This window comes from Trachinotus anak, unplaced genomic scaffold (assembly GCF_046630095.1).
Source record: "Trachinotus anak isolate AG129_WGS33_773 ecotype Australia unplaced genomic scaffold, CSIRO_AGI_Tana_v1 ptg000031l, whole genome shotgun sequence".
Classification (NCBI taxonomy): domain Eukaryota; kingdom Metazoa; phylum Chordata; class Actinopteri; order Carangiformes; family Carangidae; genus Trachinotus; species Trachinotus anak.
This window is the reverse complement of record NW_027273882.1, coordinates 2090615-2113327: the sequence shown is the minus strand read 5'-3', so window position 1 is coordinate 2113327 and position 22713 is coordinate 2090615. Positions and strand designations below refer to the sequence as shown.

The window sequence follows — 22713 nt, the reverse complement described above, 5'->3', positions numbered from 1 at the left end:
AGATGGATAGATAGATGATAGATGGATAGATCAGAATCAGAATCAGTTTTATTGCCAAGTATGTTTTCACATACAAGGAATTTTTTCTGGTGATTGGTGCAATTGATCAGCAACAGTGGGGCTCTCTAGCCTTGTTGATGAGGCTAATAGCAGATGGGAAGAAGCTATTTTTGTGGCGAGAGGTTTTGGTCCTGAAGGACCGCAGCCTCCTGCCAGAGGGGAGTGTCTCAAAGAGTTTGTGTCCAGGGTGGGAGGAGTCAGCTACAATCTTCCCTGCACGCCTCAGAGTCCACTAGATAGATGATAGATGGATAGATAGATAGATGGATAGATAGATAGATGGATAGATAGATGATAGATGGATAGATAGATAGATGGATAGATAGATAGATGGATAGATAGATGATAGATGGATAGATAGATAGATGGATAGATAGATGATAGATGGATAGATAGATAGATGGATAGATAGATAGATGGATTGATAGATAGCACAAACACAGTAATAAACAGCAGATCTCTTATTTATTCAAATAATGTCATATTTTTTACATCAGTGTTTTTTTTTAAATAGGAAAACAGGCAAAGAGCTGAAAAACATATCAGACAACATAACTTACACCAACTAAAACATAATAATGATCTCCCATTGTACCGAATCATCGCTGAAACTTTCTTGTGCTTTTTTTTTTTTTTTTAGTCACTGTATTCTCTCAGCTTGTTTGTCGGCTTCTGAATTTAGCTCTCAGTCTGGCTCTCAGACAGTGAATTAACTTCATGTAACCCAAAACACTTCTCTGCTTGAGTAACAACAACAACAAAAAAAAAAAGCACAAGAATGATCATTTATATCTTCATGGGAAAGAGATGGTTCAGTACAGTGCCATGCAGATGAGCTGCACAAACTTTGGTGTTAAATACAGCAGGAACAGACTTGTTGCGAGGATGGAAAAGGACTTCACACACTAAATGGTACCATCTGCTTCTCTGTATTGAGGAGTGCTACTTCTACTTCTCCTCAGGAGAGATGAGTTACAAAGTGCCCAAAACAGGTAGATAATTTTATCCTGGTTCAAACCTCCTCCTTATCAGGTCAAGACTGTGAAGTCAAAAGATTTCAGAAAGACGGCTGAGGTTAATTTCTCAAATGCTCCACATGCTGAACAATTTTTTAAATAAAAATGTCTGTAAAGTCAGCAAGCAGCAGGCTCGGTTTTATTTCAACTTCTGCTGGACTTACAATCATATTTCAGGTGTGGGATTGTTGACATTTCATTGTAGTTATTTTACTGTTCTTTGGAAACCTTACCCATATCACCTCATTCTTTATACTCTCAAATGTGGATTTTACTTGAGCTTAATGAAATGGTTATTCTACTAAGGGTTAACCCTAACCCTAACCCTCAGTAATTAACAGATTACAATAATACGTAAGATTTTAGTGCAAGATGTAAACAAAGCTTCACTTCTTGATCTTTGTGGAGTCAAAAAATGCTTGAAGAGTTCCACTTTAGTTTGTGGTCTCAGTGATAATAAAAGAGGAAAGAAAGTTGCTGAAAACCTGTAGCAGAGGGACCAGAAGAATGATGTTTTGTGTTTGTGTTTAATTTCACTTTTATGGCACAACCCAAACTCCTCCATATGAAATATTGATGCTTCCAATGCAAATGCCAGTTCAGGATTTATTTTTTTTTGTCGTTTTGTCTGTTTTGGACAAGTGGCATCTTACAAAAACTTGTTTAGCAAATTTGTGTACAAAGCTTTAGAAATACCCTGAATGGTGAAGTTTCTTTGTTGATTGGAAAGAGATTTTAGCAATGGCCCTATGTCTCTTAATAACTCCAGTTTATGTGGATTGAATAATGAGAAAAGTTAATTTATCCTCACCGCCCATGTAATCATCATGTAAGAAACATACAGGTCTATAAGTGCACTACTTTTGGTGATAGTTAATGTCTGTCTATGGATCGATGGGTGCTCTCCTACGGTTGTTTTCTCTATATTTTGGGGTTTTTGGATTGATGCTAGGGGGGAAAAATATTTGTAATCAATAAAGAAAATAATTGTAAGTTCCAGCCTTAGAAAACACAATTTCTTAATGTGTTCTTAACTAGTATGTGCACCAGAGAAGATAAAATACTGCAAAGAGCACCGATAAATCCACTGTGTTGAGAAAAAAATCACAGGAGCTTGAGTTTGAGAGAGCAACATTTTTACAAAAGCTACACTGAACTGTTTGTGAGCCTGTGTTCTAAATGTGCAAACCAAAAAGACACCATCTTTGAAGCAATTGCTTGGGTGTGGATAAATGAAAACAACCTGCAAGTGAGACGCCACCCAAATACTGTGTGTGCTTATACTGTGTAGGCTTACTCATCACTCTTATGTGGGAACACCACAGTCAGTTTGAGAGAAATAAAATCACAAGCTCTACCCAAGGGTCTTCCATCATTACTGACATCCTTTGTGATAACACTAGTTTGATTATTAAGCAGAAAATGTGTTAAATGTAAGTCAACTGCCTGCATTTTTGATATATTTATGCCTCATTTCTTTCTTTTGTCTTATCATCGCATGCGTTTGGCTAAAAAGGGCTGATTTCGGCACTACAAAAACTTGGCTGTACCGAGTTAAAATCTCAGTTTTGACACAGCAACATCCACCATCACAGACAAAAATGAGCCTGTAATGTACAAGAGCATGCAAGAGGAAAAAAAAAGAATTCCCAACTTTCCAGTCATTAGTGCCAGTGGTGGCTCAGGAAATATGGCTTTAGCGGGAGAGGGGGAGGGGGGAGGGGCTTCAAAACCAACACAACCTAAACTAACATCTCAAGTTTTACTCTCAACCTCCTTCGACCGTCCATTCACACTTGTAAGGCCATCTCTATTTCCACACAGAACAGAGATACATACAGATAATCAACTCAGACAACCATTTAAATAATCATAAAAACAAACGTGAGAGCAATTCACCGTGAAGACAACAAACAAACAAACAAACAAACAAACAAACAAAACGTCCATATTATAGAACATTATAATCTATGTACAATGTCTCTGATCAAAACAAGACCAAAAAAAAAAAAAAATCAATCTGTCGCCGGACGTGATTCAGTGATGAAAATGCAAAGTAAATTCATCATCGGGAAGGCATCGTGCTTTCTTTTCGAGGAGAAAGAAAGAGAAAAGATCTGCTATTATAGCAACTGTAAACAGCAAGAAAAGACAAATGCGTGTCTTCATTCCCTTTAGAAACAACACAAGCCGACACCTTCACCTGGGAACTGAACCAGTTTCCTGTTATTTCCTTTTATAGCTGTTGTTTTCCTCCTAAAACCTGCTTCATTGTTTCACTATTTAACTGTACATTTCACCACAGTTTTCTAATACCGTCCTTTAATGTCCAGGCCAATGGACCAAAAAAAACCCCCAAAACAAACAAACCATAAAAATCAACCCCAAATGTAGTTTTTAAAAGATCTGCAATGAAACGTGTCATTTTCATTAATCAATGCTACAATAAAGTGCTAAAGGAATGGCACAGCTTCATTTTAAAACACCAGAGGAAACGATAGATATCATTTTCTTTTACATCTTTTCGCTGACGTGCTTCATTGCAGAGTCAATACGTTGGGGTTAACTTCTAAAGTCTCAACCGGCCTGTTGGGTGTTGATTAGATAAATGTGGCATGACTGAAGTAGCTTTAGTGAAGCAAATGATCTCAATAAGAAAATAGGGTGCAGGTCAAAAATAGCCTGAAGAACACTTTAAATAATCGGCTATCAATAAATAAGATACCATGTGCTAACATTGACAGTCTGTAGACAGTGGACTGGATAGAGCCTGAGGAGGCCGAGTAAAGGTGCAGTCCAAAAAAAAAAAAAAAGTCCCAGAAAGAGAGGAAAGGTTTCTGCTTTCAATGTGTTGTTCGTATTTCACTGTTGCTATTATGGAGACATTCACTGAGAGAAAAGAGTTCGGACAGGATGGGAGGTGGGGAGTGGGAGGGAGGAAGTGACATCACACCCTGAGGAGGTCCTCGTCACTGTCATCCTCGTCCCGTTTCCTGTTGGCTGCCGTGTTGTTACCGTGGTTAAGGCCTGAGGAGCGAGGTTTGCTGCTCTTCCTCTTTCTGTCTGAGTCGTCCAGGAGGCCAACCAGGTCCTCGTCGCTCTCCTCCTAAAATGAAAGACTTCTGTGAGGTTTTGAGGACAGATGTCTCGAGCTGATCCTAAAGATCCGCCTCGGCTAAAATACACCTGTTCAAAATCACAGTAGAGGTCTGCATGAGTCAACCAGGTCCAGACCCTCTAATCAGCTCAGGCAGGGTCTCAGGTCTGTGTGTCAACAAGTCCAAAACCTGAGTGAAACACACCTGAAGGGAGGTGGTGTTTATTTTAGGAAAAAATCTGTAACCTACAAGATTTAAACCGTTAAATGACAAAAGAGATGAGTGTTTTTTATTTGATTCACAGGCTACAATATCGTGTTTTGTCTCTTTATCACCCAGTCTGCTACAGAATGGTTTTATTGCTGGTGCAGGAGCTGAAAAATAGGACTTTTTCATTATTCATTATTCATTATTAATTTGTGTCTTTTTTGTAGGAAATGATTTTTGTTATTATACCACTGCTCTTTTCTACTGCAGCTAATTGGAAATTGGTTGAATTAAATGATGCGTCATGCTGCTGCCTGTGTTTGTGTTCTCTCTCTGTTGGACTATGGATCGGGTCTAATTATTCTCTGGTCTATTCATGGAGGTGGGTTTTCCACAGGTCCAGGACCACTACTCTGCAGTGCAGGCTTTCATCGCACATGTGAGTGTATGAATTGTTGGGCCCTGGTGGAAGTGACTGAGTTTATGGTGTCCACTCTGATGAAGTTCATGCATCATTCAGATAGGGACAAAAAAAAAAACTTGCAGGTTTTGACCCCTGGCCTGATGTTGAGACGACACTCACCTGTAGGAAGGCACTGCGATGAGCCACAGATTGCCTCGACAGTCCGGACGATTTGACCACCTTCACCCCCGGGACACTCAGCACCTCGTCCTCGCTGTCGTCTTCCTGGTCGTCCAGCGTGAACGAGTGCAGACCATCTGTGTTCACCCGCTTGGTCGTGATGTGACCGTTGGCATGGTTACTCCTGCCCCGGTGGGACGATGAGGAGGAGGATGTGGGAGGGGCTTCGAGCTCTTCCATCAGCCACTCCATCTCCTCTTCACCTCCTTCATCATCCATGTTGACCTGAGGATTTAAAGGCAAGTTAGCGCCTTTCCCACAGACTCAGATGCAGAGCGTCCATTCATTCATTTGATCAACTGACCTTGGAATATTTATAGGAGACTTGGTTTCCTCTTCTGCAGCAGCCAGCGACCTTCTGGATGACCAGCTCCCTGGAGAGAGACAACAAATGTATAAAAAACCAAATCCAAAAAAAAATAAAAATAATAATAATTAAATCTAGCCAGAGGATGCTTGTGGCCTCACCTTCTCTCTCTCTTGTGGAGCAGAAGCCCCAGCAGACAGACAGACAAACCCACCATCAGGAGGCTCAGCAGCACCCCCACCACCTGGCTCCGCTTGGAGAGAGCCGAAGCCTCGCTGTCCTCGTCATATGACCGTGCATCAACAGCTCTGCAGGACAGTTTAAAAAGAAGCCTTATGCATATCTGCCATTTCTTCAGTGTTAGATTTTGCTGTTTGCAGTGAAAACTAAATTCCAGATGTTTTACGTCCAGCAGAGTTCAGTGTTTTCACTCACGTCAGACCACACACGGCATTTGTGTGCCACACAAACAGATACTGGCATTCGTCTGTCTCCAGCATGAACTCCGGGATGCCGACGCCTGCCGAGGGGTTGCACTGGAACATGATGGTGGATGACACCGTTTTGGTTTTCTCCCGACCGCACTTGGACTCAGAGGGCACCATCACGTCCAGGTTTCCTCCTGATGGAGAAGCAGAGAGGTTGATGACAACATTCCCTTAATGATCAATGAATGTAATGTTTGATATTACCGTAATTTCCGAACTATAAGCCGCTACTTTTTTCACACGCTTTGAACCCTGCGGCTTAAACAACGATGCGGCTAATCTATAGATTTTTACGGGCTAACAGCCTCCAGGGGGCGAAAGTGACATTGAGAGCGACAACGAAAGAGAGACTGAGAAAGTGTGTGACGAAGTCATTCTGAGGCTGTTCAGTTCCGACACTGAAGATGACGACTTCAGTGGTTTTAGTGCGCAGGAGGAAGATGAAGATAGGGATCAGTGACTTTTCTGGTAGGCTAACGGCCTACGGCTGGTAGGCTGGTTATTTTTTTTTTTACTGCTGTGACTGCTTGTTACTGCCGCGTTACTGCCGTGTTACAGGCACTGTTTGGAAAAAAGCACTTATTGAAATAAAAATAAAAAAAATCTTTCTGTGTAAATATCTCATGTTACAACGTGGACACCTGCGGCTTATAAAGAGGTGCGGCCTATATATGTACAAATTCTTTTTTCTTTTTCAATTTAGTTGGTGCGGCTTATATTCAGGTGTGCTCAATAGTCCGGAAATTACGGTATTTATAAGACAACAGTGTAATTACCCACAGTGGGCTAAGGGTCAACAGTGAGCTTGTTGTAAGAAATGGCACAGGAGAGTGTGACTATGCTAGAATTAGCTTGATACCACACTTAATTTTACAGGTTTATAGTTTATTAGTAATTTCCAAGGAGGTTTCCTGACAAAAACTGTCACAACCACTTCATTTAAAAGTAAAGACGGGGAGATGGGGGCCAGTAATGTGCAGTTGGGTTAACAGGAAAATACACTGTGCAATAAATCACCTTTAATGTAGTACTTGGCCTTGCTGGACGAGCCAATCCTGCGTCTGTAGGAGGCGTTGAGCTTCACCTGGCAGATGTTGGCACCAAGACAGCTGGGCAAGGAGTTGTTGGTGATGCCGGACAACTGGATGTGGTAGATGTAGCGGTCACCGTTGGGACGGATGTCTCCAGATGCCTGATGGTGGCTGATGAATGAGAATGAGGGAATAAAGATGAGAATTAAATGGTCTGAGTTCACCTAATTGAAGTAAATTTTATTTTTAATTATGATCACACAGTTAAGTATTTCCCCTTTCCTTTATTAGACTAATAATTACATATTTATAAGTGACCTGGAGAGTGTGCTGAGAGCAGGATTAAGACACAGGTGGATAGGTGAAGCGTGTGTTACCTGAAGTAGAGCGCTCCCAGGCTAAGTCTGGTTCCCGTGTCAGGAACCTGTATCGTCCCGTTCACCATCTCCACCTCACGCTGCTTCACCGCACACGCCGACCGAGTCTCCCACCCAATCACAAACTCACATGATGCCTTATCAGCGCTGCTCACACACACACACACACACACACACACACACACACACACGCACACACACACACACGCACGCACACACACACACACGCACAGATAGAGATGAGATACTGCACATTTCAGAAAACTAGATTTCTGACTTCTGAGACCAATTTAACTGGTGGAGTGAATTTAAACCCAAAAACAAACTACAAAATGCTGCTGATGAGAAATAACACATATTGTATAACACTTTTAAACATATATATTTTGTGGAAACTGCTTTTGAACCAATTTAAATGTAGTGATAAAAAGAAAAACATTAACAACCAAGAGAGCTGAAAAACAACATTTAACACTTCATCAGTTTGAAGCCTTTAAATTAAATCTGACAGACTCGTGGCTGTGAATCACATCCAGTCTGCTGAGCAATAAGAAATGTTCTGCAAAGCACCTCAAATGAAACTTTAACCAGAGAAAGTTTAACTGTAAAGACTAAACACTCTTTAGTCACTCTTTAATGGTCAGTTAGAAAAGCTGAACCACAGAGTCAATGAATGTTACTGTGGAATGTGGTTTGTTGTCTGTCTGAGCATCACATATAGAAATTAAGATACCAGAGCCATTAATGATGCATCATCGAGCGTGTTGTGCTTTGTTTAATTAATTATTCCACATCCCCATTTCAATTTTTGTCCTCATTTACCTTATTATTCAAATTCTCTCTATGTGAAAATAAAATCCAAGATTTTTGTTCCTAACAAATCTAATCTCTTGCTAATGAGGCTGAAAATACAAAACCAAAAATAGATTCAAGAGCTTTTTCAAAACCAGCGAATGTCACTGGGATGTGTGTGTGTGTTACCTGATGAGCACTGGGTGTCCAACAGTGGAGCCACAGCTGAGCTTGATCACAGTCTTTGCCTTCACTCCGTTACCACAGACGTCATCTCCGGCTGAATAACTGATGGAGATCTTTCCATCTGTAGAGAGAGAAGTTTGAGACGTGGTCATGATTTTTTTGAATGCTAATGCCACTGATTTTTATTTGACTCTGTTTAGCTTAATTAAGTCTGAGTTGTGAAATATCCATTTCAGAAAAATTATTTTAATAACATTTATTAAATTCTTTAAGCACCAAATGTTTATATCATTATTGACCCTTTTGAGTCCCATTGAACATCAAGCACACTGAGGTGTGTTCAACCTGACCACCCACCAGAGTAGCTCATTTTCTGAGTGTAAACTCGGCCCAGGGTGTGAGTCTGTCCCGCTGCTGAGCGTCGACACACAGTTGCTCCCTCTGGACACCCTGGCAGTCCGCCGTGGATACCCTGACACAGGTTGATGAAATACCTGAGGACGTAAAAATAGGACAGTGTCACACTGGGATGAACTCAGGAGCATCAAGTGCAGTGTTTCAGTGTTTTCACCTGGATGACTTCTGCTTGTTTTTAGCATTATTTAGTCTTTGTCTCTATTCTATTGTGAAGAAGGGAATATTATTATTGCTGAAATATTCTCTGTATTTATTTTATTTAATGCTGTATTTTAGATATTGATGCACAGAAAACTTCATTTATTACATTTCTAGTTATTTTTTTCTTTCTGTACTAGGGATAAAAGAATAACAGGCATTAATGAATAGAAAAATAAAACCTATGATTAAAAGAAGGAGTTACAGTAGAAACATAGCTAAACCCAGACTTACGAATCTCCACTGTGGCTGAACTTCCATGGCTCTGTGAGGGAGGACAGGGCTCGAAGGTCGAAGGTCTGATGCTGGCTGACCAGCTTACACTCCATCTTCCTCGGGGGACAGACGGCACTGGTCTTCCACTGGAAAGTGGCAGAACAATTTGCCGTCTCCGAGAGCAGCTGTGGAGAGCCATGTCCAGAATGGTCGCAGGTAAACAATATGGAGGACTGACGTTTACCAGTGGCTGGAGGAGAGAGAGCAAAGGCAGAGGTGGTTTTCAGTAGAGAGAGAAGGAACGGCTCAGGTAACACAAAGTTTTTTCAATAACTAAGAAGAAATCGAGGACCTACAATCCACCAAGTAAAGTAACAAATCACATTCACTTAATTTCTAATTTTTAAAAATATTTTCTGATCAATAATTAAAGATCCAACCAGTTGCCACAGTTTTTTAGATTAATGATGTATTTTCCCACATGTCCCTGAATGCACCATCAACAAACTGCTCAGTACCACACAGGAGCATTTTAATCAATTCAAAAACAGCTTTGTTATGTTTAGGAAAGTGCATCCACCTGTGAGAAATATTCAAAACTTTGCAGCCTAAAGACACAAACAAAGGACAAGTAGTAGTTTTTATCTTCTTTGCCACTGCTCTGTACACACATCAGAGTCTTTGAGCCAGATGTTCCGCAGCTGCCACACACAAGTGACACATCCAACTATTTTGATAATCAATGAATCAATTAGTTCAATTTTCATCAAAAATGCAAAAATATTTCAAGATTCTCAAATTTGATAATTTGGTTTTTTTATCTTACATTATAGTAAAGTGAATATTTGTAGGTATTTGTAACCGGCTGGATGAAATCTTCTTTCATTTAATGACGTCCCCTTGTGCTCGAGGATGTTGTGATGAACATGTTTCACTGGTTCATCTCTGACCACCAAACGATCAATCAATTCATCAAGATTATAAACAGATTAATGGGTAATGAAATTAATCATTAGTTGCAGCCCTAAAGGTAACATAATTTTTTTGGCTGAAGTGCTCAGCGCTCATGGACATACTGCAGCTTGTGATGAGAGGTTGTGAATAGGACAGGAACCAGCGAACTAGAGAGTATGTTTTATAAAATTCAGGTAGGTTGGAAGGTCCCAAGGAATTAAAAATAACTCAAAGTTTTAGTTTCATAAAGGTAAAGTGGTGCTTTGAAACAGTGATGTGAATGAGTCATTTTTATATGAACAAAACAGGGCCATTTTTCAATCTTGTTTATATTTCCTGTCTGCCTTCTCTGCATCTCAACTTGAACAAAATCTGCTTTTAAAAATGTGAGTAACAGTGTGACCTCAGCGTATGTGACTGGAGGTCACAAGGATTCATTTCTGGTTGTCACATCTCCTTTCTGCCTTTTTTTCTGTGTTTCATCTTTCCTGTGAAAAAAATTGTCACCTGTACTGCAGAAGCCCCACTTCCTGTCTGTGTCATAGCTGGCAGTGGTGGCGCACCACTGTCTGCCATCTGTCTTTCCATCTTTGGTGCACTCAGTATACGACTTCTTCATGAAAATGAAGGGGAACGCACACACCTCGCCCTCATTTGTCACTAGAACACACAAACATATAAACTACTTGTTCAGCTGCTTTCCTGAAATTATGATCTTATCCAATGACTATTTTTAATTTCCTGGCAATCTAAGTTGCAAAGTTTTTGCCCTTGTTGAACTAAGGTTCTTTGAAACGGGCATTTCTTGTTTAAATTATAAAAATTTGGATTTTATTATTTAGTTTTGTGTAGTGTGTCTTGTGTTTTGACTGGGATCATGTTGGAAATAAATGTTTTCATCCTGTGGAGATCGTAAACCTTGTTTACCTGGTTACCTTGTTTCGTGCTAAGCAAGGTGAGTGCAGCAGACTGACCTGGTGGGCAGGGATCTCCTCCGCCATACTGCATCAGCACAGCCTGTTCCTCATGTCTGAAGCTCATATTCATGGCCTTGTAGATGCCAAATGATGAAGCCGACTTATCTGAACCAGAACCAGAAACTTTGCAAACCGCGCTCTTCTTACAGGCCGGCTCTGCCACTGAGTCACACACGCTGATGTGGTACACGCCGGAGGGTCCTGGTACCTAATAACATACAGAGACTTAACTTCAGAGCAGCAGAGCCACAGTCTACTCCTGTAGTCAACAAGTTACTGGGATGTAACCTCACCTGGACTTCACTTTTAAGGGGTGAAAGGTCAAAGGTAAACTGGAGCTGGGTGTCAGTGAGCTTGCAGCCGCTGATGTTGGAGTCATCTGAGCAGACTACAGGTGTCGCCCACTCAAACAAATAGACACATTCCAGCCTCACCATTCGTGGGGAGCCCTGGACACAGACATGAAGGTCACTAATTTGTTCACAAATAAAAGCACAGTACGGGTGCAAGTGAGGGACATAAAGGTTGCTGACTGACCAGCTCCAGGCCTCTCTGGCAGGTGAAGATAATGGTGGAGGAGTAGTTCTGTGCAGGGTCCTCCGCACACTTGGTGGAGCTGTAATAAGTGATGGACACCTCCCCTGTTGCGCTGTCGATTTCAGGACCGCTGGTAGTCCGCCCGATATCCTTTAAGAGACAGAAAGAAAGAGAGAAAAGGATGAAAGACAGATGACAAGAAATAAATATTAAGAAATAAAGAATTTCAGACACAGGAAAAGAAAATAAACACACAGCAGAGATGGAAACAGAAACATTTTCTAACACCCTTTTCATTACTTCTTCTTCCACCATGATTTTCCTCCAATTTTAAACAGCAACCCTCAGTGAGTTGCTTGTTGCTGATTGGGTAATAAAAAGTGACTCACAGAGCTTTTATCAAGCAAAATTCACACAGAAGTGAAAAATGGCTGCACAGATATCTAAAGTCTGAACTTACAATTTTGTCTGAAAACAGTGTAAACAGACAGTGTGTCTCACCACTGGTGGTCCATTATCAGGATCCATACAGACGGCAGCTCCAGGGGGGCAGTTCACCCCAGGGATGGGGTTTAGAGGGAGACAGATGTTGATGTAGAAGTCTGAGGATCCATCGCTTTGGTCCACTGCCTCATCTGAACGGACAGAAGTGGAGGAGAAGAAGAGAGACACATATGACATGATGCATGTTGTACTACATTTGCTCTCCATCATGTTGAGAACGGATTTAGAAGTCTATTATTGCTTGTAAGGCATCCGATATGTGTACTTTAGTGGATAGATGTGGGACCTTGGCTCACTGACCTGTTGCTGTGTAGTATCCATTGACATGAATCAGAGGAGTCAGGTCTATAAGAGCAGAGCCATTCTCCACTGAACATTTTACCTGAGAGAAAAGGGAAAAGGAACCACTTAACACTGAACACTAATCATTGTTAGGCTTCAGAAAACCAAATCATAAGTGCAGGAATTCAAACATTTTGTGCTGTGATGTTATTACTCTTTTATCGGCTACACAACGACTGTGCAACGCTTTCCTCTAATATTTGCTCTTATAAATGCACCTGAGAAATATTTTGGAACAAAAAATAATCCCACGCTTCTTCTGCACCAAAAAATGTAATATTGCATTCCTGTCTCCTCTGATTATCCTTGAGAAGTCTATAGAAGCTGATTATAGTCTAGACTCAACTGAAATTCAATTTGCTCTATGAAATGGTAAATTTAGGATCAATAAAAGTATCTGTCTCTCTATTCTCCACTTGACTATTTCGAAATAACTTCTTAATATAAAAGTTGCACAATGTTACAGTATCTGAGAGTTTTTGTTAATGCAAAAAGCCACAACTAAGGCACCGATAATAACATCTGTATGACTGAGTGATAACAACATCTGTATGACTGTGAGTGATAATATCGTGTATAACTCAGTGATAATAACATCTGTATAGTTCAGATATAATAACATTTGTATAACTCAAAGATAATAACATCTGTCTCACTGTGTTTAGATGCATGTTTTGGGTTGTGAGGTAATTCATGACATTCATGTTACACTAACACATTCCTCGTCAGTTATTTCTGAACTGTGTTCGATAGGTGCACCTATGTAAAAAAATAAATGTATTACATGAAACAGGCTGGGTCATATTTAGAGAGACTGTACTCTGACTTATTGCACTGACACACACACAAACATACTTACAGGCTGTTCACAGACAAGGGGTGTGTGGAAGGAGAAGAAGTGTGTGCAGGTTGCAGTATCCGAGTCAATGAGGACTGGCTCTGCAGGGGCTGAGCCCATGTTAGGTGGCCTACAGGGGCACATCATAAATATTCAGATTTCATTGTTACCATGAGAATTATATAACTGGTGTTACTGCAAAATATCAGCCTATTGTATAGACTGTCACAAAGTAAGAAAATACTTTTCTTGAAGAAAAGTATTTGGCTCATTTCTCCAAACTGCTGACAAGTCCTTTCATGTACATGAAGAGCAGCACAAACTACAGCCTCCATCATTATCCCACAGCTGAATCAACACCTCTCTAAAACACAGTCAATAAAAAAATCGAACATTATACGGAATTTGTGGCAGGTCTGTTGTATTAAACTGCATTAGTTTTAGCTGGGTGTACTTAATAAACTGCCACCTCAGTGTATAGTTTATGCAATTTGCTTATGCAATTTGATTTTAACTGTCGTCAACATATAGATTTGAATTAAATAATCTGCAGCTTTACATCCACTGCCTCAGTGACGGGTGTTATTCTGAAGTGCTAATGAGGTTTTCATTTGTTTGCATCTGAACAATACAGGTGTGGTTTTTCAACCACATATAACCTCAATGTACTTAATAATACTATTACAGTATATAATCTTAAAAAAAAATGTAAGTTTGTAAGCAGCTGCAGAAGAAAACAACAATGAAAACAGTGATGACAGTAAGACCAGAACTAAGGAGAAACAAGGAAACAGGAGGAGGAGGAGGAGGAGGAGGAGGAAGAGGAGGAGGAGGAGGAGGAGGAAGAGGAGGAGGTACCTGCAGATAAACTGGATGATGGTGCTGTGTTTGAGGCTGGGGTTTGCCGGGCAGGGACTTCCTCCTTCATACGTCAGCTCCACAACATGATCCTTGTACGAGAGCTTCCTGCTCACCTGACCACCATTCACCACTGTGGTGGCGTCCTTAATGCACACGGCTACAACACAATAAGCACGTGGAAGTTAGAGAATGCCAAGATTTACAGCACATTTAGGATCTGCGGCCACGTTAAGGCCTCTCAGATCGTCTGGGACATGTCTGCTTCCTGTCCCCGGAGTCCAAAGTAAACACAGAGAAGGAGCATTTAGAATTAGACTCTAATTAATTTTACTGATTTATTATTATTATTATTTTTATTATTGCTATTATTTTTTTAAACGTCTCACAGATATCGTGATAATATTGTTATCATTAATTCTTTTGGCCTTGATACACTCTAATAATTAATCTACAATTTGACGTTTTATTCTATTTAAGTTTATTTTTTTTATATGTGGCAATAATATTATAATATTTTTTTAGCCGTTTTTTAAGATCAGTGTTTTAAAATCACAACAGGGGCATTTTTCTGTTGATTGTGAACAATCCAGGATTTAGTTTTAATGATTAATGACTTTTCAACACTACAAAATATGCAAATTTTTACCATTATTCTAGATGTGGATTAAACATTGCTAAACATTCCCATAGTGCAATTATAAATTCAGATCTATTGAGCAGCCTTGCCCGAGGGCTGCACTTTCTCAGTACTGTGCATCATCTACTACACTCTGGTAAACGAGTGGTCAATCATTTGGGTTTTCAGGTCTCTCATTATGTTCCCGTTGGTGTTGTCGGCTGCAGTTGACGCACATTCTCCGTGTTAAATAATCCATCCACATGCGTGAGCAAGACAAAACAGTAACCTAGAGAGAACTGAGTGAATTCTTAATTAATCCGTCCCGTGTTAGAGAGTTTGACTTGCTCAAAGAAAAAAACCTGTTTTTTTTCCTCTTATAAGTAAAACTGATAGAGGAAATTTCTTTTCTGTCATATTTCAGGCAGTTTTCTCTACAGTTAGAGTTGTTATTTTGTTTAGCTTTTGTACTGGTAAAATAGGAATGAAACAGTAGTAATAGTGGAAATATCCTCTTTTAAACATCTGTATCACCATCAAAACTCCCACAGGAAAGAATAATTGTGGGTTTCCCTGCATGTTTGCACTATACAACATTAGTCTATAAAACTCCCACTGAAAACCAAAGGAGTTGGAAGCTGGACCAGTCAGAACCACAGCTGAAATGTTGACTTGTTTCTGTTCATTGAAACATGATAAAGGTTCATGGATGGATGGACGTACCGGTATCAGGGCTGCATCCGGCGTTGGCCACGTTTCCACAGATGTTCATGCGGAACATCTTCCTCTGGTCCTTATGATCGAAGACAGTGTAACCACCTTCCTTTGTCAGGGCGTTAAGGTCAAACAAATGACCTGGGGGAGAAAAGCTCAACATGAGACACTTTTAGCTCACACTCCTCTACTCCTGTACATCCATGCACACTCAAGTACTTTCACTCTAGATGTTTCTAGTTTTTATTGTCACCAAACAGTAAAATGATAAAACATACAGGTAAATACATTGTCTAGAGAACAGGTGATTTTTTTTTTCTTTCAGTGTCTGACCTGTAGCTGGGTTGGTGACCCTGCAGTTGTCGTGTTGAGTGCTGTTTAGAGGGCAGGCAGCAGCTGTTAACCACAGGAAGGTGTAGACACAGCTCTCCAGGGCAGAGATCAGAGTAGGCCGGGAGTCCTGGACGGAGGACAGGAACACACAAGTTTGCTATTATTATTATTCACATAAATGCTTAGTATTTGTTACACCACAAAAATGATATAGGAACCTTCTGAACTAAAGGAAAAAATTAAAGACAGTGTTCATGTCAAATACATCATATTCAAATGTATTATTTTACTGGGTGAGTGTTGGGTGAGTGTTGTTCAGATTCAAACTACAGGAATATGCATGCATTTTTGCACAATGTGTAGCTCACCACTCTGTCTTTGTCACACTTGAAGCGGATGATGCTGGTCTTGTTGCGGCGTCCATCAGGGCAGATGCTGCCACTGGTGTATTGCAGCTTCAGGACATTTCCATCCCACGTAGGACCAGACTCCACCTGCCCCAAACTTTCATATTTATCTCCGTCCTTCACGCAGGATGCTGCATTGGACGGACACTTCCATGAACCTATTGCAAGAGAAGCAGAGGGTCAGCTGTGGATTTTTATTGCATTTACTTTCAAAAATGCAACCTTCACTTTAAAGATCCCATATTGTATATAGTGAGATGTCCATGTCTTTTTTGATTATAAAGCAGGTTTAGGTTCTATATTAATAGTGTGAAAGTATCAAAGCCTCAGTCAAGAAACTGAGCCTTAAAACCAGCCGTCAGGCCTTCTGTAACATGATGTCACAACGAATCAATCACCAACCTCAGTCATGTCCCAAGCCCCGCCCACCTGGACCCACCATCCAACCTTGCAGGATTTAGTTTCTCTGAGTGTTTACCTGAAATCTTCTAAATTCTTATTGGATCATTTAGAAAACAGTCAGCCAATCAGAATAGAGGATGAGAGCCTTTTCTCTCTTCTGATTGGCTCACTGACCTGTTGTTACTAGAGCTTCAGGGAGAAGCCTGAGAGAGGAGATGAAAAACTACACTGAGATGGTTTTTGTAACTTCACAAATAAATCTTCTTATAATTATCAAAACTTCAAATAAGCACTGAAAAAGTGTAAAATAATATTTATTTTATTTAATAAAAGTGAAAGGTGGTGAAATGACTAAATCCAAAGCATGACCAGAGAGAATTCAGTTTCAAAATGGAACTATTGCAACTTAAATCTTAGCTACAGATAAACAATCCAGACTTTTAGACATTTTCAAAGGTTGGGGGCCTTATGGTGTTTCAGACCATGAATGACTGTGACCAGTCAAACTGCAAATGTTTTTCCACTGCACCACACAGACCCCTTTATATATGTCCACATCGGATTGATTAGACCGGTTGTTAATGAATAACAATAAAGCTAATGCTAACTGACACAGCACACAATAAAAGCCTCCAGTCAATATGACTGAAATCAGTTAACAGTAAAGTAAGGCTGAACTTCTCAAGATACATACAGTGATGAAAGAAACATGTCATCATGGTTTGGCACAGAGCAGATAAAGCAATCAGGGCCCTGTTACCTGCTACAGTATAACTTAATGCTTAAATAAAGAACACACTGACCTCCCTGCTGCACCAGCGACCTGCAGACATTGATGTAGAATCGTTTATTCTTGTCCACAGCCGAGGTCTCCACCTCCCAGTTCTGAGAGTCCATAGCCAGAGAGGAGAGGTCGTACGAGTGGCCCTGACCGTCACTGTGGACACAACAAGACGAACAGATAGTGGAAATTCAGTCACACATGTTCATACTGATTTTTAAACAGCTAGTTTTCTGTCCATGTTGGTCATTACATTGTGATTGTTGTCTGGTCAGATACAGATATTCTAAATGTCATTTTAGTGCAGCCATGTGTTGACCTTCCAGCGGTGGATCATAGTGTGACTGTGATGCTTGGTGCAGATAGAGACATATCAAAAATAGTGATTTATGTACCTGTCCTGATTCATCACCTAACAAGTGTCTGCAACAAGATGTCGACTGTCACACTCAGAGAAAGAGAAACGTAACAAAGGGGAAATCTGTGGCTTCCAGTTATAACAATTGTTTTCAGAAAAACACACACACAGAAAGTAAGACACAAGTCAAACTTCTCATTTAAAGATTAAACAGACAAAAACACACAATTCTGTTGTAAATAACCAATGAATTGTGATATCAGGAGACCCAGGAGAGATTTAGTGTGTATTAATAATAACAAATTGAGTTGCTTGTAGAGTTTTGATGAATCTCTGTAATAAATGCTATTCTGCATTGTGCTAACTTACTGGTTTCAACTAGTTATGTAACATCAAGCTACAAGAGTGTGAAGTAGACTGCTGAAGTGGACAGGTACACATGACTTTAAGGAAATGAGAAACACCTGGATGAGAAGTGAGCATAAAAAGGGAGAAAGAGGAAGAAGAAAAGAGGAGGATGGTGGAGGGTTGTTACTTGTAGGAGCAGCTGGTGGTTTTGACCGGGACACAGGCCAGAGCGGTGGGCCAGTTGAACATGTAGGTGCAGTCTGAAGTCTCCTTGATGAACTCTGGTGCCCCCTTAACAAACGAAGCGGCAAAACACACAAACAATAAGTCAACACCACTGAAGGGGCAGGAAACAGTTCTGTGCCTTACACGAAGAAACACTGGATTAACTATCTGAGACTTGAGGGGGAAAGACAAACGTTTGCTGCCAAACTCAGATGAGAAGATGGACGCTGATGCTGACATCTGTCATGTCTGTGTTGACTGTGTTGCTCTCTCTCCCTGTGTGTGTCCTTTCTGTGGTAATCGGGTGTTTAGTTTGCCTTGTGTTTGTGTGGTCCGTCCTCTCTCCAGGTCTCCATGATGGAGAGGAGGTCATGTGACTCAGCTACAATGAAGGTGCTCTACATCCATCTGGATCGTATTCTTCATATATGTTCAAAAAACTCCTTAAATCCTATAAAACCTTAAGTGTTATACTTAAGTAGAAAACCTGGGATGTTTTCTGGATCTGGATTGTTTTGCTTTTATAATATTACAGCAAACAAAACAACCACTTGTTGCCTGTGGCTTACAGAGAGCTGATTGGGTCACATTCAGTTTTAGTGGAAACAAACAACAAAATGTGATTTTCCTCATATACAAATTTCGGCTTAGAAATGTATAACACCGTCATTTATATCAGCAGCTGTGGAATGAGCTGATTTTCTGTAGAACTCACAGGATGTCTGTCAGGGTGGCAGGAGAAGTAAATCTCTGTTGATCTTTGGTATATCTTATGACAGGTCTCTCCGTTGGTGTAGTTCAGGATGAGCTGGTCTCCCACATAGCTCAGAACCTGGTTTGCCATTCCTGCATGGATACACATATGTGAAAACACACAGAAAAAAAGGATTAATACAAGAACAATGACACAGATACTGGATGAAAATCAAAAAATCTGAATATCTGGCAAATTCTGTACCTGCAATCTTGTGCTTGTCTCCCTCCGCCTGACAGGAGGAGACCAAGTCGCTGCCTGTGTCTTTGTGGGTGCAAACTCCTCTCTTGAGTCCCTCGCAGATCGACAGGTGGTAGATGTATTTCCCACTCGGGACGGGGTAATCTCTTCCCTTCAGAGAGCTCAGGTTGAACTCGTAGCCACTCCTCGGGTCACGAACCCGACAGTCGTCACCTGGGAGGACAAGTTAGGCACAATGACCAAACACGCTCATGTGTCTCCTTTGTCAAATTGGTGGAAAAACATCATTGACGAAGCAGCTGTCCCATTTTCAAAGATCAGTATCTGCGCTCATAGCCTCACTTTTCTGCTTAAAATTCTGGTTTCCACATTTCCCATCACCTTGTCACTGACATGTGTCTTTACCTTGAGACTTCCTGATGGGGCAGGCCTCAGATGTCCTCCAGATGAACACATACTCACAACCGTCTTTGCGGTCAAACATGGGGGAGCCCTACAAAGACAAACACACACAAAAAAGAACATATGATACACAAACACAGATGACATACATGTCACACAATTGATGAATTCAATTCCATGTGCTGAGGTCAGACTTGATTGTGTAACTGTTCCAGCTGGTTTGAAAATTACAGACATAAAGTTCAATTGCTGCTTATGGGAAACTTGGATGTGTAAGTTAATCATCTCAGCTAATTTGGATGTAATTCTTATATGTGTGTGTCTGAATGAGTCATTTTTATTTTTGATTTTAAAGCTCCTGATATAGATTGTCAGTCTGGGCTCTGATACTCACCGGATTGTCATCACACTCTAAGATGATGCGTGTTGAGTAGCGTGATGTGGCTCCACACTGGTCCCCGTTCTGATACGTGATGCTGATGGAGCCACTCTCTGCCACCTGTGGCGTGGACTGAACGTATCCCAGGTTGTAACTTTTCCCATCAATCAAACCACAAGCACCCAAAGGACCCACTGGAGAGAGGAAAATAACAAAACTATCGTCAGTGATGGATGTCACATTCTGACAATGTTAATATCTTAATTTGATCTTAATGACCCATATTTTAATTTGATTTTATTTATGTATTTAATTTAATATCACCAGAAGCTCTTATTTCCTGTATGTACAGTATGTGTGGGTGAGCTTAGAGTACTGACCTGGACAGCCGTCCACCGGGGGGAGAGGTTTGCAGACGTTGATGTAAAAGCTGCGTGATTTGACTGAATCTGTATCTATGGCGACCCAGGGGCTGTCCTCTCTGTTTCGGATGAGGTGGCTCAGGTCATACTTGTTACCATGAGCGTCTAGAGGTAATAGAGAGGGTGAGAAACAACATTAACAAGCAAAGAAATGGGAACAGAAACCTTCATGAAAACTGACCTCATTTTCAAATGTGCTTTTTTAAGTTTTAGATGCTACTGTATATACGGTACCTTTCAGCTGTGTGTGTGTGTGTGTGTGTGTGTCCGTACCACTGAACTCGCAGTCCACTGGAGCAGGGATGCAGGCCAGAGCGGTGGAGAACTCAAAGAGGACGTCGTGGACCACATGGTTCGGCAGAGAGCTCAGGTCCTCCCGCAGCAGTTTCAGTGACCCAGGGTGAGAGTTTGGATCACACACGAAGTTGATGGTGAAGGTGTCACGAGTCGCTGATGTAGACAGATGTGCACAGTCAAGAAAACTTTTAGATCTTAAAAATCTATTTTGTCTTATTCGAGTTATTGGGTCATAATTCTCTTTACCAAAAACAAGAAATATAACTTTATTTATTTTTCTGCAGAGACAGCCCCCCCCCTCCCCTTCATTCATGTTTACAACAACATATTCAGTTTTGCTTCAGACTGTTGCCACTCTTATTTGACTGATTTGATATCTATGAAGGCGGCCAATAAAAGTGGCCCATAATTTGATTTGAACTCCAACAGTCACACATTGAGTCGAGCAGCTGCTCTGAGGTTACAGGACGTCCTGTTGCTGTTGAAAAGAGAGACAATTGACAGCAGCTGTCTCTATGATGCAGCTGTCACAGTGAGATAACCAGCACCATGATTCATGATTCCCTGCACAAAAACCTCGCAGCTGCAGCACACAGCTGTAAATGCACCACCGGCGGTCAAACACAGAGAATCAGCTTCTGTGGTTTTTACATCCTTGTTACCTGTGGGATCGTCCAGGGGTCCTTTGTACGTTAGTTTGAGCAGGCCATCGGTGGAGTACTGGAGGGTCTTCTCCACCCCCACGGGGCTGGAGGGATGCCCGTCCTCCAGCTCACAGCCAGCCATGCCCTGTCCGCATCCTTCTGCATCTGAGCAGATGTTCACCTGCAGGACAGTAGATCGCAGAGATTAAACTTCTGTTGTCCTGGCATTGCAAATACACAAGTCTCTTTAAAAAAAAAAAAAAACTACACAAAAAAAACAAACAAACAAAAAAAAACAGTTCTGACTCAAAAAACAAACAACACAAGCTTTCATTGTTATGACAATAGAAAGAAAGTTTATCAGCAGCTATTTGAACAATTAATTACATAATCAATATCTATTTACATCTCAAGGAAAACTGATGGTTCCAGTTTCTCACATGTAAACATTTCATCATAGCAAACTGAATATTTAGAATTCTCTTGAGCTCCATGCAAACTATAATGGTACATTTTCAACGTTTTACAGATTAAACAATGAAATTAAGAAAAGAAATGACAGATTAATTTATAATGAAAACAGTTATTAGCTGCAGTTGTATTTTTTATGTCAACTAGTGTATTTCATGATTAAACAACACAGATGATATCAGAGCTCACAGCCAGTGAACATCAGAGCATGAAACCTCATGTGACAGCTGCACACTGAGGACATTATTTACTGTAAGCAGAGAACCATCAACGTGTCTGTATTACCAGGAAGTCTTTCCCATTCCCATGTGTCTTGTATTGAGTCTTTGAAGCCAGAGGCTGAAGGTTGAACTCAAAGCCAGTGTTAGGGTCCACAACAGCACAGTTCTGAGACACAAGGACATCAACACAGAAAAAAAAAATATTCTTAAAAGTTTTAAATTATTCCAAACATGTTGAATTATTTCAGATTAAATGTCAGAGATAAGAATATGTTGTCATAAGGATGAACTCACGTTGTTCTCGGTGGTGCTGATGGCGCAGGCCGCCCTGGTCTCCCACATGAAGTTGGCAGTACAGTTCTGGAACATGAGGAACCGCGGGCCCATCGCCTACACATGGTGGGGGGGCACAAACACAGAGTTACACATGTATGTTGTTCAGTGTAAACAAGCAGCGCTCCACTTTACTGCCTGAACTCTGCTCACTTACCAGAGTTCCCCTGGAGCAGACCAGGTGGATGCGTGTTGTGTATGTGAGCTTCTGGCCTTCGGACACGCAGGCAGAGCCGTCTGTGAACTCCAGCAGCAGCCGGTCCCGGCCCTCAATGATCGGCCCTCGCTTTGAAACACCCATGTTACTCACTGATACGACTTCCTTCGGAGAGCCCTGAGGATAGAGGGCAGGAAAT

The 22713-nt window shown here is 41.0% G+C and overlaps 1 protein-coding gene across 2 annotated transcripts in view; it reads right to left on the bottom strand.

Annotated features, from left to right (window-relative positions):
* Positions 1 to 506: 506 nt before the first annotated feature.
* igf2r (insulin-like growth factor 2 receptor) overlaps positions 507 to 22713 on the bottom strand; it is a 46188-nt gene continuing 23981 nt past the window's right edge. Inside the window, exons 19-51 of one of the 2 annotated variants that reach the window (XM_071467495.1) lie at positions 22515 to 22691; positions 22319 to 22414; positions 22089 to 22190; positions 21351 to 21513; positions 20665 to 20841; positions 20350 to 20496; positions 19985 to 20163; positions 19594 to 19681; positions 19192 to 19401; positions 18949 to 19079; positions 18196 to 18299; positions 17325 to 17458; positions 16081 to 16277; positions 15713 to 15839; positions 15389 to 15520; positions 14047 to 14206; positions 13210 to 13318; positions 12309 to 12390; positions 12006 to 12139; positions 11505 to 11654; positions 11261 to 11416; positions 10965 to 11175; positions 10498 to 10650; positions 9055 to 9286; positions 8563 to 8699; positions 8209 to 8326; positions 7228 to 7374; positions 6837 to 7021; positions 5767 to 5953; positions 5493 to 5639; positions 5329 to 5398; positions 4965 to 5249; positions 507 to 4182 (exon numbers count right to left, since the gene is read on the bottom strand). In XM_071467495.1, the coding sequence (XP_071323596.1) occupies positions 4024 to 4182; positions 4965 to 5249; positions 5329 to 5398; positions 5493 to 5639; positions 5767 to 5953; positions 6837 to 7021; positions 7228 to 7374; positions 8209 to 8326; positions 8563 to 8699; positions 9055 to 9286; positions 10498 to 10650; positions 10965 to 11175; positions 11261 to 11416; positions 11505 to 11654; positions 12006 to 12139; positions 12309 to 12390; positions 13210 to 13318; positions 14047 to 14206; positions 15389 to 15520; positions 15713 to 15839; positions 16081 to 16277; positions 17325 to 17458; positions 18196 to 18299; positions 18949 to 19079; positions 19192 to 19401; positions 19594 to 19681; positions 19985 to 20163; positions 20350 to 20496; positions 20665 to 20841; positions 21351 to 21513; positions 22089 to 22190; positions 22319 to 22414; positions 22515 to 22691 (4986 nt within the window). In that variant the 3' untranslated portion in view covers positions 507 to 4023. The remainder of the gene's footprint in view (positions 4183 to 4964; positions 5250 to 5328; positions 5399 to 5492; positions 5640 to 5766; positions 5954 to 6836; positions 7022 to 7227; positions 7375 to 8208; positions 8327 to 8562; positions 8700 to 9054; positions 9287 to 10497; positions 10651 to 10964; positions 11176 to 11260; positions 11417 to 11504; positions 11655 to 12005; positions 12140 to 12308; positions 12391 to 13209; positions 13319 to 14046; positions 14207 to 15388; positions 15521 to 15712; positions 15840 to 16080; positions 16278 to 17324; positions 17459 to 18195; positions 18300 to 18948; positions 19080 to 19191; positions 19402 to 19593; positions 19682 to 19984; positions 20164 to 20349; positions 20497 to 20664; positions 20842 to 21350; positions 21514 to 22088; positions 22191 to 22318; positions 22415 to 22514; positions 22692 to 22713) is intronic. The other variant, XM_071467496.1, reaches the window with a different exon arrangement.